This window comes from Amphiura filiformis, chromosome 2, assembly GCF_039555335.1.
Source record: "Amphiura filiformis chromosome 2, Afil_fr2py, whole genome shotgun sequence".
NCBI lineage: Eukaryota > Metazoa > Echinodermata > Ophiuroidea > Amphilepidida > Amphiuridae > Amphiura > Amphiura filiformis.
In genome coordinates, this window is record NC_092629.1 from 60,064,932 (window position 1) to 60,078,860 (window position 13,929).

At 36.0% G+C, this 13,929-nt stretch overlaps 1 protein-coding gene across 1 annotated transcript in view; it reads right to left on the reverse strand.

Moving 5' to 3' along the window:
* Positions 1 to 456: 456 nt before the first annotated feature.
* Positions 457 to 13,929, reverse strand: part of LOC140146481 (uncharacterized) — a 71,863-nt gene continuing 58,390 nt past the window's right edge. Inside the window, 1 exon segment of the mRNA XM_072168345.1 lies at positions 457 to 13,210. Within this exon segment, the coding sequence (XP_072024446.1) occupies positions 12,533 to 13,210 (678 nt within the window). The 3' untranslated portion in view covers positions 457 to 12,532.

Below are 13,929 nucleotides of genomic sequence, written 5' to 3' on the forward strand. Positions count from 1 at the left end.
ATCCATGCTCGTCCTCACAGGTTTTTCTCCGGGTGCTCTGGTTTTCCTCCTGCTTTTAAAATCGGACCTCTTCCCATATCTCTGTCCCGTCATATTCGGTTGCCATCCCTTAAATTTAGTAGTCTCCGAGCACTTTTATTGGGCTTTGCCTGGCTAAGGCCGAAAGGTATAAATAAATAAATCAACTAAATTGGCAAGTATAAGAGCCCGTGCACGCACACTACAGCACAGCACCAGGTAAATTATCACGCATAGAGGCTGATGGTAAAAATGGCAATCAACCAATGAACCATCTAGATAGAAATTATGTTCGAGTGATAAAATGCAGTATATAACATGTTTCGGCTATGAAATTAAAAAAAAATGACCAACCGACCCGTCTGGAGAAACAAACAATTAATTTTTTTGTCCATGAAGAGTAAGCTGACAAACAATAAAGTATACCACACACACATATATGGTCTGTAAATCAATAACAGATTTATTCATTAAATAGTCAAGTCTAAAACTTTGGTGCATAAAAGTAAACAGTTTATATTCCTCACTAGTAAAGATAGTCAAAACACCTGGTTTATTAGCATTTTTAACTACAATAAAATATATAGCCACAGCCAGCTAGGCATTTAATTTAACCCCATGAGAACTACCTGTCGATTGGCCAAAAAGAAGTTTTCATTATCAATTGGACCAATCAGCAACATTGTTAGAATAATTTCACCACACAAAAAAATTGGGGTGAATTATTTGCGAAGCTCCATTCTGATTAGTGATTAAAATGAAGATATCATGTAATTGACCAATCAGAGGCAATGTTAGATCGCCAGGTAGTGCTCAGGGGGTTAAGCAGGAGTAGGGTAACTTTTATAATTAATTGGCGGCAAGTTGTAAGTTAAATTTATCTTAATTTGAGGGATTATAGGCTATTGTGTTTACTTTTTACTTGAAAGGGCAAAGAAAGAAGCAAAATGCACTAATTATATAATCATAATTCATCCACTGACTCTCAAATTTTAATGAAGGAAATCACCAAATGTGACGTGTCATGTCAAAAGGAGACACTTTTGGGCAGGTTATCAATTTTGAGGTTTTTACATATCTTAAATATAGAGATATTTTGCTCCACATTGCCGTTTTCCCCAATGAAATCGGACATTCCTAAGCGAAGATATTGAGTTCTTTAAGTTATGGTATTATAAAATTGGAAATTGAGATATCGGCCTTTAAAAATATTATTGACAATGTTGAGAGTAGGAATTACCTTGAAAAATGTCTCAAAAAAATACAAGATGCCAGTTATATTCCAGTCTGAAACTATCAGACAATATTTTAAACATTAATAACATCACAAATTCGCAACAACCTTAAATTGTGAAAAAAATCACCCCAGGCAGATTTTTGGCTATTTCTCCATTTACGATCCTGCCCAAAAGTGTCTCCTTTTGACATGACACCAGTGTTCGAAATAAGCACTTATCCTCTTGTCCAAAAATCACTGGGGACAACCATATTGAGCTATGTACTTATCCCCTGGACAACCACTATTTGGGTTCTTTGCACTCAAAAACATGACATATATATTTTGGGGACAACCAAAATGTTTTGAGGACAAGCAGAATTCAGGCTTTAGTTATCCTCAGGACAACCTCCATATTTTTCCTTATTTCGGACACTACATGACACGTCACAAATATGTGATGGAAAATATCTTGTTTTTTATTTTAAAAAAACAAACATAATTTGTTTTCATAACTTTCTCAATAATTTAAGAAAGCATTTTTTTTAATTCTTGCCTACACATGTATGCTTTACTAATTTTGACAGGGGGATCTTAATGAAGGGGGATCTTCATTTAGAACAGAAATCATTTTAAAAACCAAAACGTTAGTATATTGTGGAATCTTTTTTCATCAAACTTGGTATATTTTCATGAAAAGTGTTTAAAAGGCTGGCTGCACATCCCCCACCCAATCTAAAATCAAACAAGGCTACCCCCCTCCCCCGACCAAAATCCAAAAGTTGATCTTTCTTTGTCAAACAAATACTAAGCCATGTAAAATTTGAAATCATTGTTATTTTTTACAATAAATAATTACATGAAATTTAAGGAATCAAGTCCGTGTTTACCAAACATAAAAAAAAAACCCTTGTTTAAAGTGTGTCTTTTGCATCTACAACTTGTGCACCACTTCATTTGCTTGGCTATAAAAACACATGACTTTGCTTTAAAATTGAATTCTCTTATGACACTGATAAAAAATGGGGAAAACCAATACTGGATCAATCAAACTCATCAATTTTGAACAAGTTTGACAAAAAGAGGATAAGATATTTGTTTAATTCATTAGAAAATGTCTACATTTAGCATCAAGATTACAAATAACTGCCAATGATATCATAACTTTTGAAGACCATGCAGTGATATCACCACAATATATTTCACAAACTGAATGTCAGGAGGCCCATTGTCCCCCACTTTTGTCAGTCAGTCGGGGGAAATGCAACAAGTTGGGGGGGGGAGGGGTTGCCCTAGAAAGTGAGGGTTCATCAGTCCCCATGCATTCATGAGTGACAATCTAATACAGTATATTTCACATAGCATTACACATGGGGCCAAATCTTCCCTCCCAAGTTGGGATCGGATAACCACATTTGCACAGTATTTTTTGTGGGACCTGAGAGCACATAAGACACCTGATTGCATCTGCATACAAGGAAAATCCTTCAAATGTTCAAATGATGGACAGCCATCAGGGCTGTCAACTTTTTAGAATTGCTGCCTAAGCGTGAGACACTGTCGTACCGGGCCGGAATTATTTTTACCGACTACAATGTTCATTTTGACCCATGATTATTTGAGCCACGGCGCTTGAGAATCTAAAAAGAGGGGGGGGAGGAGGGTAGGGACAACAAATTATTTTACGATGCATGAGATTTTACTCATTTGACAGCTCTTTGCGTGAGATTTACTACCTAGGCGTGAGATTATACTACCTTGGCGTGAGACCGTGAGAAAATTACCAAATGCGTGAGACTCAAGGCCAATCGTGAGAGTTGACAACCCTGACAGCCATTCCTCCCAGCTACATATCATTAGATTTATAAACTTTACTTGAGTGCTGTTAAATATCAACACTATAAAAAATATAAATTTGTAATATTTTGCCATAAAACTTGTATTATAACGTGAATTTCAAAAATTCAAAATTATTTGATATCATCAGGACATTCCTCATATACAGAATGCAATTTGATGTGTCTGATGTGCTCTCATGTCCCACAAAAAATATGTGAAAACGTTGCCATCTGATTCCTTAAAACAGAGTATCTGCCAATAAATAACACAGATTATACTTATACTTGTTTTAATATTGTCTGTGCCCAAAGTAAAATATGTTACTGTAAAAGTGACATTTTCATGCTGCATTTATTTTTCTGCTTTTCGTGTTCCAATTATACCGCATAAAAATAACAATGCACGAATATATTTCTTTTGTGTATAGTTCAATGTATTGAATCTTAGAATCTCAAATTAAAAAATTGAAACGGTTCAAAATTGGCAAAGTGTGAAAAATGACAACAATTTCCATGCACCTTTACAGTACAGTACAATAAATAAGGATGCAGTTAATGAGTCATTATCTTACAGCCAAAGCGAGGGTCCATTTCATAAAATCTTATGACTGCATGGATATTTTCTTTTCATTTTAGAACTTGGTGATTTCTGCATCATTTGTGTCACTAATATCTCAAAATAAAGAAAGCATCCTTGCTGTCATTATGGTCATCTTGATTCACATCGAGAATAAACGATATGAATTTTTGTTTCTACTATCCCCGAAATCATGCGATTGTCCAATCAGATGTGTCCATCGTTCGAAATAGGGCCTGTCAGCTGGCCATTGGCCTGTAACTTTTTGGCCTGGCCGGTAACTTTTCTGACTGGCATCTAGTTGCCGGCCCGGCTGGCCGGTAACTTTATAAGGTCAAGCCCGGCTGGCCTGTAACTTTTTGAAGCATATTTCGAACACTGGATGTGTCTACGAACTAGACCACTCCTACTGAATAAGACTATATAGCTGTAAGATTATGATTCATGTTTATTGCGCTTACTATGTGACCTAGCTCCCACGGAATGAGCATCAAGTCACAAGTTAGTAGTTTTGAGACCTTCTGGCTACTGATTTGATGTTCTTTGTTTGACCAGCACCTGTACATGCCAGTAGTATGTCCTTAATGAATGCCCTTTGTGCTCCATTCACTAGTTTGCAGAATGTCCCATTATTTTATGCTCATTCCATGGGAGCAGGTTACATAGCACATATTGCCTTTTAACTTCTTGCTGCTCCCAAAGTGTAACAGAGTACTAGTATCTGCTGGTTATTTACACAGCTAGTCACCGTAATTGATTTACGTATGGAACATTTTTAGATATATCTCTGATGTGCATATATCAAACTTCTACCAAGAATAAGGGCATTAAATTTATTCTAAAAATCTTAAAATTAAGTGCAATTTTCTGTAGATAAAAGTTGTATATAATTATAATTATATAATAATGTTAAATTCATTCTATTAATAAAAAACACAAATCATTTGAAAATATACGGATAATAAATAACCAGTGACAAAAAGTGACCAACTTTAGTCCTGAACTAACAAGTGTTACTCTAGTATGGTTTTTTTTCACACAAGTTAACCAATACTGGTCATTATATTTGTGTAGCTCTTAATCAGAACCCTTATGATGTGACACAAGTCCAGTCCAATGACTAGGGCACATACCCTCAGATCACTGAAGTCCTGAGACTGCCCCTTCCCTCTGATCGAGGAATATTAGTGACCACTGCCAGCTGAGGTACACATCAGAGATGGTAGGTCATGGTTTTAATATTGGTTTTTAAGATAACAACTTTATTGAGGAAGCTGAGCTCTATTTGTTTTGTCAATTAAACTCACTATTGTTTCTCAACCGGTGATTGGTACACATGAAGAGTCTCCATCATATTATTTATGTGTACCATCTGAGTGTGCTATTCCAGTTAAAATCCATACTCCCTCGATGGAAGACATGGCATTAATCTTCCACACATAAAGTATGTATTTCAAAAGCAGTTTACCCAAATGAATGACTCCATTTGAAATCTATGTCACCACCTATGAGAGATTCAGGTCATGTCTTTCACAGGGGGTGTATTGATTTCAACTGCAACAGCCCAATAGTTTCAGGGTATCAGCTTAAAACCTAACATTTGTGTGTACACTTGGGAATCAAAAATAAATAAATAAAAATAGACAAATGTTTCCCAAGTTGCACCCAACATCAAAAAATGTCTTTTAGGACATTTACTATAAAAATTATTAGAGATAAAATTAGAAATTGTTTTTGCTCTCAAAATTTATTGAGAATATACAAGCACATCACAGTAACAAATTTGGGATCTCACTGATGAGTTAAGATTAAAATTGGGCATAAAAATTATCATTTACTTTCTTCTAAAGGATAAATATTCACGATAAAAATTTGAGATAAAATTAAAACATCTTTTGCTCTCATAATTCACTGAGAATACACAAACATGACAGGAACAAATATAGGATCTCACTGAGGCTATTCAAGATAAAAAAAATTGAAGATAAAATTATAACTTTGTAAGTTGCTTTGCTTTCAAAATTCAACAAATTTCAGACCTCTTGGATAACTCAAGATTCAAACTGGGTATAAAATTCTAATTTTGACTGCTTGGAGAACACAATGGCTAAATGCATTTAATTATAGCTGCCTGGTGCACAAAAGGGTTAACTGCCGAGGTAAAACAGGTGGTTGAACCCTTTTGTGCATAAGGCAGCTAATGCAGCTAGCGTTTAATTTGTGTGTTCCAAGCAAATTTATTTCCTTCTCAGAATTCATTGAAAATAAAATAAGCACATTACAGGAACAATCTCATAAATCCTAAATTCCTCCCTTTCTTTCATCTACTTATTCAACTGGCTTCATAATTATGCAATACATACAATGTTAACCCCATAGGCACTGCTGCTTTCTTACAGAGCCTCTGATTGGTTAATTACATGGTATAAAATTTATCAGAGTAACCAATCAAAATTGAGCTTTTAGCAACTCTTGGCAATTTTAAGCTTATTCCCTTTCAACCAAATTGACTCTTCTTACCATAACTCTGATTGGCTCAATACATGGTGTACCCCTCTTTGCAACCAACCAAATTAGTTCTTAGAGGCTCATAATCCGACCAGCAGTGGCCATGGGGTTATTAAGGGTTAATAATAACGGGTTCCAATACAGTATCATAAGATAGAAACAGATATATATATTTGACTCCTCCAGTTGAAATCCACATACCCCCTATGGAAAACATGACCATACATAATCTTCCACACATGGGGTGTGAATTTCAAATAGAGCCACCCATATCTGGTAGCCCCATTTGAAATTGACCCTGTGTAAAAGATTAAGGTCAAGTCTTTCATAGAGGGTGTATGGATTTTAACTGGAATAGCCTAATGTTTTTGATTTTATACACATGTTTTTTGAGATAAGAAAATTAGAATGTTTTTTTTTAATGATATACACTCTCTAATTGTACAGATTTTTACATAAAGCTGGTGGTTCTCTTCACACAGACAGATGTAATTTCACGTAATTCTCAGAAACATTATACTATCTTTTGATATAAATAACTTAAAAATACAAAATTGAACTAACAAAAAAAACACCAACAAGATGTAACTTGGCCAACCACAAGAGATTAATTCTCCCTTAGGCCTAAAAAATTGTTTGATTGGCGTAACCAGACCGACCCTAAAAATAGGCCCGACCCTAGACTTTTGTTCTTATTTTTTTTGGCAAAATTTTTTTTTTTTTAATTCAAAAAAAAGGAAAAAAAAGTTCCAAGGCCTTTAACATACGCAATTTACAGCTTAAAATGTGTACAAAAAAAGCCAACCGACCTACCCTCATTTTTTTATGTTACGCCAACCAAAGAATTTTTTAGGCCTTATTCTTCCTGAACTTGTTGTTTCCAACCAGGATGCAGAGCTTCAAATGGGTGGTAAACCGCTATCTTGGCGCCAGCCAATCTGCACCATCTAGGATGGTCTAACTATGCCTTTGACATAACATTTTTTTTAAAGTACGGCCCCTCCCAGGACCAAATCAATGGAGAGTATAATGTTGAGAGAAGTAACATAAAGTACATCTTTCTGACATGAAAGATTCGCATTTTATCTACAATATCTGATATAATAATACAATAGCTACCCGTACAGCGGATATATCAACCTTTCATTTTATCGTTAACACACACACCTTGTTTTTATTTCTTGCGATATTTCATCAACCTTTTGTTTTGTAAGGCCACTTTAGGCTTAACTAAGTGTACAATTGAGTCAATGATATGTAGTAGTGTTCAAAAGTAACCTGTTTTGCAACTCAATTAAGTCGTGTTGATTACCATGTGTAATTTTCTCTAATAAACGCACAATGGGCATTGCATTTTCCACAATGGGTCCAGCGTTTATTAAAGGCCTTTTTTACCAAATTAATGTTCTAATTCCCATTAAAATATCTGTAACAAAATTACAAATCACAGACAAAAATTCACTCAGATTAGGTACAAAACCAGACGGTACAGGGACACCTTCTTTCCAGCAAACATACCCGAATGGAACCATTTACCACAGAAAGTCGTTGAGACACCAACGCTTGAGCACTAGCTTTAAGTAGCAATTCAGCTCCAGATAAATTAATTTTGTAGCCGCGTCCATCCACTTAGCAGCAAGAAGTTGATGATGTTGCCTTTATAGGAGGTGTTCTACCAACATAAATATCCAGATCCAGATACTTACGATGATATAATTAAAGGCTTCATTTATCTTTTAATTTGTTCCCTATTATCTATTCCAGCTTCACGGACATCTCATTTATTTCCCTAGACCATTGGATGCATTGTAATAGGCATTGGCATCTGACTTTGCAAATCAATATAACAGGGCTGCAGTGGGGGTCCATGCCCCTTCCAGTGAGCATAGGCGTAATCCAACCCAACAAAAAATGACGTCACTGGATTTAGAACAGACAATAGTCCAATTTTCTTTGACATCAATTGTACATTGGTTCTCTTTGTGCATATACATAAAACTCTACAAAAACTGTATGCTTGGCTTGTCCTCGTATTCATGCTCATACCCTTGTACAGAACTGAAGTAGCGACATTTCAAGCTACCCTAGGGGTCACCACTTTCTCCCAGACCCAGGACCTGCCTGGTCTTAAATACACACCTCATCTCTCATGCATGCTACTTTAAAGTCATTTTACTTCTTGCATGTACATGCTAGGCTTTTGGAATCACGTAATACACCAATCATTCTGTATCAACAAAATTAGGATCTGTTTGCAGCGAAGCATACAATTTTTGTGAGTCTGAATTATAAATATCGTACTGAGTGTATTCTGTAAGGCTCCTCATAATGGGCTATGCCAGCTGAAATCCATACGCCCTATGGAAGGTGCGACTTTAATCTCCCACACAGAGGTGTAGAATTCAAATGGAGTCACCCATTAATTCAGGTAACTCACTTTGAAATAATACTCCCTGTATGGAAGATTAAGGTCATATCTTCCATAGGGTGTGTGGATTCTAACTGGAATAGCATAATTTATCTTCCAGAGATAGATAGTTTTGTTTTTATACAACGTCGTTGGGCAGGAAAAACCTCCTATATGTTTGTGGCCCCTAAACAGGTTTAAAACAAAACTGTTATATAAGGGGTTTTGCTTTAAACATGTTGAGGGGCCAATGACACATGAGGTTTTGCTTGCCCAACGATGACATTTCATTGAAATTTTGCTATAATATGCTGAGAAAATTCCACCAAATATAACTCTTGTAAGTCGGAAGCGGATTAATAGGTGGAATATTACACACTCGTGACCTTTATGTATATAAGTTCAATTCAATCACATCACTTGGTCATTGTCTGCATAACTTAGCCATAGGGATGATGTTATTACATCATCATTAATGCTTTCTAACTTAACTTACATCACTCCATTATAACTCTGTATCAAATGAAAGTATTCTTAAAAATGTCTGAAAACTATTTTTGTGCTTTGATAAAAAATGTTTCAATTTGCTACACTTTGCTATCTTTTTAGCTGTTTCATTCACCACTTGTATCAAACGGTGGTCGGGTCTTCATTACTTATCGATAAGTACATGTAAAAACTGCTATTTTCAAATCATACACAAATCAATAGCTTGCAATTTAATCCAGGCAATTTGAACATAAACTGACTAAAATTTTGAGCAATTTTCTTCTTAATTAATTACATTACGACAATTTTAAAATAGAGGGTTACAAAATCCATTCATGCTTGGGTTAAATGCAATAGTTTACAAAATTGGGCATACACAGTGAGCCTACTTCACTCCAAGTTACCTTACAGTGTGGCCGTACAGCAGTGGTTTAGAGCTACCTATAGAGTACCACTTTCACATCCTAGTCAACCCAAGGAATATACAATACATGCTTCCATCTAACACACATGTATGAAATATGTTGGTTTGTCTGTGTGTTATAAAAAGGGGTACCAATGGGGTACCTCATAGCTACAAGTTAACCCAGATATAAAGAGTCTCATTGTGTATAAATCTTAATACAGTACATGTATATTCTTATAATGGTTTTCTTCTTTCAGTCAAAGCAATGTTTGAGGTAGTACCTTAAGCAAAAGCTGGTGAATGCAGAGCTCTAATTACTTTATCCTAATGGCTTTTTCCGTTGTTTTTTCCTCCAGATTATACCTAAAAACAGCCATGTGTTTACTTTCTGCCAATGACCACTCCTTTTTAAGATGTTTTTGACAAAATTGATGATTGTAATCATTATCTGTATTGGAAGCTTGGGATATTAAGCCAAAAGGACTGAGGGAAGTTGCCTGCTTATTTTCACCCTTGATCAGCGACTAAAGCATTCCCCCTCAAAATTACAAAAGTTATCGGTAGCCTCTTTTGCTACACACACCTGATCTGATTTTCATATCACACATTGTTGTGTTTGGTCACAATGGCTCATGTAAGAAAAAATGCGGTCTTTGGTCCTCACAAAACATGCCGCTCACAAAACATGTAGAATGTCATTTGTAACATGTGACCAAATAAGCGCAACTTTCAAAACTGCATCTTTCTGTAGATAATGAGTCATTGTATAACACCGTAAATTACACCACTTGTATGAAACAAAATGGGTTCCCAATAACTTTTGTAATGTTGTTATTTTGTAAAAAACCTTTGGAGTTATTTTAAAAACTCTTTGGGGGAGATTAGAACTTGTGACCCAATACTTTATAATGATTTCAACCCTGCCCAGTGTAGAGACATCATGACATCCCTGCTTCTAGGAACTCACCATTATAACAGCATCAGCATTAATTTACAAATTTCAACATAGAAAAGACTTAATTTCATATTCTAACATGCATCAAATATAAAAACATGCAATTTCTCTGTTAAATTCAAGATTAGAGGGTACATTCTTTTTTAAACTTAATTTCATATAATAACAAGGGCTGCAAAATCACTCAAGCAAAATTCATGTTATTCTTGATAATTTACCTATTTTTTCCGTTTATATGCGGGCATTTTAAAATACATGCAAAGTGTCTAATTAAAGCTACCTAATTATGACGTGAGTCGTTGACATTAATATTATAAGGCACGACTATGGTATTTTACAACTGATTAAGATATATACGTAACCACATTGGTACAAGAAAATCACTATGGTATCATTCACCACATCGTTCAAGTTTCACAAACAGAGTCTCACACAAGTTTAAATGATGAAATCCACCTTTTTGAGATATTAATATCGTACTAACATGATATTCTTGGGCAGGAAAAACCTCCTATGTGCTTGTTGCCCTTGAACATGTTTAAAACAAAACTGCCAAGAGGTTACATAGGAGGTTTTGCTTTAAACATGTTCAGGGGCCAATAATACATAGGTTTTTCCTGACCAATGATGAATGTATATTGGAAGGACACAATGTGGGTCATTAGATTTGTGACCACAAATATAACAAAATTGATGATCCAACTAGCATCACCTTATTAATAGTAATCAATATTAATGACAAATAACTTATTGATCAGTAATCAATATTCAATAATTGATCACAATCTTCTAAATATCCATCCAATTGGCTGCCACTTACAAAGAAAGAACCAATCAGCTACCACCTTCTATATGACTAGCCAATTGGCAGCCACCATATACAAGAATAAATTCAAATTAGCTATACTGCACCTCACACACTTAACCATTCAGCTGCTATCTTGATGACACAACATGTCCCATTTACAACACTGTAAAACAGTTACTCTTTGACTTACAGACTTACCCATCACACCTGGGGGGGGGGGGGTACTCAGTACAAATAAGTATACCGGGATGTGCCACATAATATAATGTGGGTCACATTTTTGGCCATTTGGTATATCAATGACCCCTAAATTTGAGGACATGAATTGGTCATTTTCTTTTTCAAAATGTTCCCCATTTTCCATTCCCCATTGCCAAGTTTTCTGTAACTGTTGCTAACATTTTTTTGTAATTTGCCAAAAAGGAAAACTGTTTCAAAAATTTGGCAATTTGTGTTAAATTTGACCACATATTTTGACTTTTGGTATACATGTAGCAATGGGTCACAGTTCAAATTTCTTGAAAAATTTGTATTTGGATGGATCCACTTTCAAATTCTCAGCCGAACATCCCTACCCAACTTGAGTACCCCTCTCCCCATGCCACCACATTGAAACAAGGCCTGGTAGTTGTCGGAAACCTACATATAACAAATATAAATCTCCAAAATCCTTTGCTAAAGTAACCCAAACCATACCATCACATAAGCAACATGGTTGATGTGATGATCGGTGTTGCCAAAACAAACTTTTCAATGCCAAGTGCAGCAAATTGGCTCGCAAGGCTGCGGTGAATGACTCAACTTCTCAGGTATTTTTAATGACTTCAAATTAGCGTCCAATACCGGATATTTGGGGCGTTTCACCAGAATTTAGTACGTAAATCAGTCAAATCACCCAATTGAGCGAATATGGACTCGACTTGTATAACTTTCGGTACTTACTGGACGTTACTGACCAATCCAATAAATTGGTCACAAAGTACATTGTTACTGCAATTTAGAGCTTCTGAGACTCAGCACCTTTATAATTTGGCTAAATTGAAAGGAAAATATGTAAAATTACTGCCATGGCCTGACACTTAAAAAAGTAGTCAAACTTTAGGCAAGTAGTAGCATGGTTTTCCGAGTAGTACAAGTGATCACTATGTGGCTCAATTCTGTGCCTAATTAATGCATTATTAGTGATATTGTTTGGGTCTCAATCACACAGGATTTTGGGAAATCATAAACAAACTAGAAACACTGTTTTTTTAAATTAAACATTATCTTAGTAACCCATCAGTTACAAAATACCATAGGTTTCCTTTATATCAATGGCTACCAGTCTGCTGCATTAACATATCTGGATGCACGGGTGTAGGTAACGATTCCTGCGACGACGGCTCTGCAGCTTTCACCGGATCTGACCATCTTCTTTTTAACGGTCTTGCTATTTGCTGGTCTTTTGTTGTCGTAGGAGGCAGAGTCTGCTTACTCGAGCCACTCTGCATACTGGAGTGAACTAAGACGGTATTGGCGTTTTTATCAACATCAACTATTTCGGAAATTTTGGCGAGGGAATGAGGATGTTCCCCTGCGCTACTTGATCCTGATTCTCCTGCCGTGGTATATATGCTATGAGAAGGTCCTGGATAACCATGTTTATGGTTGCTAGGCAAAGCGCCCTCTGTAGTCTGTCTATGATAAGCACTTTGTGCCAATGGTGGCGCTTTCTCTATTGGAGACTGCCATAAGCTATCAGTTCTGATTCTCTTAACATCAGGTTCTTTGACTATATCCCTGCCGATGTGAAGATTTTCCAGCACTCGTTCTTTTCTGAGAGGCGGTTGGCGGCCATTTTCTTTCACCGTTAGCGACACACAGACATCGCCAACTGCTAGGGGATGGCATGCCAAGGCGTAGCTTTTGATTGACCGTTCTGGTTGGACTGCTGACCATCCTTGGCCAAAGACAAAGAAAGGGTGCTCCATTGGTGCTTCTACAGTCACCTGTGTGGGTAAAATAATCAAGAGATAGAAAATGATTAGAGGAGATATGGTACTAAGGTGGGGAAAATCAAAAACACAAAAGTCCTCACTTGAATCAATAGTCAACAGTATGTATGCCTTCCTTGAGGCAGTAATTTAGACATCATTTTTATTGTATTTCTAAAAGTAATGATGATGCATCTAAAAGTAAGTATTTCAGGGTCAGAATTTTGTTTCACAGTGCAAGAATCAATCTTCATTCTTGCATAATAAATTTGCAGGAATCGTTTATTGCAAATCAACTTCTGTGTAAACTACAAAAGTTTGTGAGAATCACCAAAATCTGTTTACAAGAGTCTTTGGGAGAATCGATTCTTGGATTCTCGTCAAAATATTGACCCTGCATTTTGCAGAAGAACATAATGCAAGATTGCAAGGAATCCCACAAGAATCTCCTTTATTATACTTACTCAATATAAAATGTTAACATGTTTTCAGAACTTTCTAGACCAATTATTTGGTTGTTTTCATTTTAAAACCAAGATCTCATAGAGTCATGACAAATCAAGTTTTGCCCCTCTCGTACCCAGCCCACACACTAGTTAGCCAAATACAGCAGGCCTATAATTGTCATAGCTGCCTTCCGAAATCCTTCAAATATTTATACTTATATACTTTAAGGGGGTAAGTTTCTCGAAATATTGGGACAAAATTAACTAAAGTTTTAACATGCACCTAGG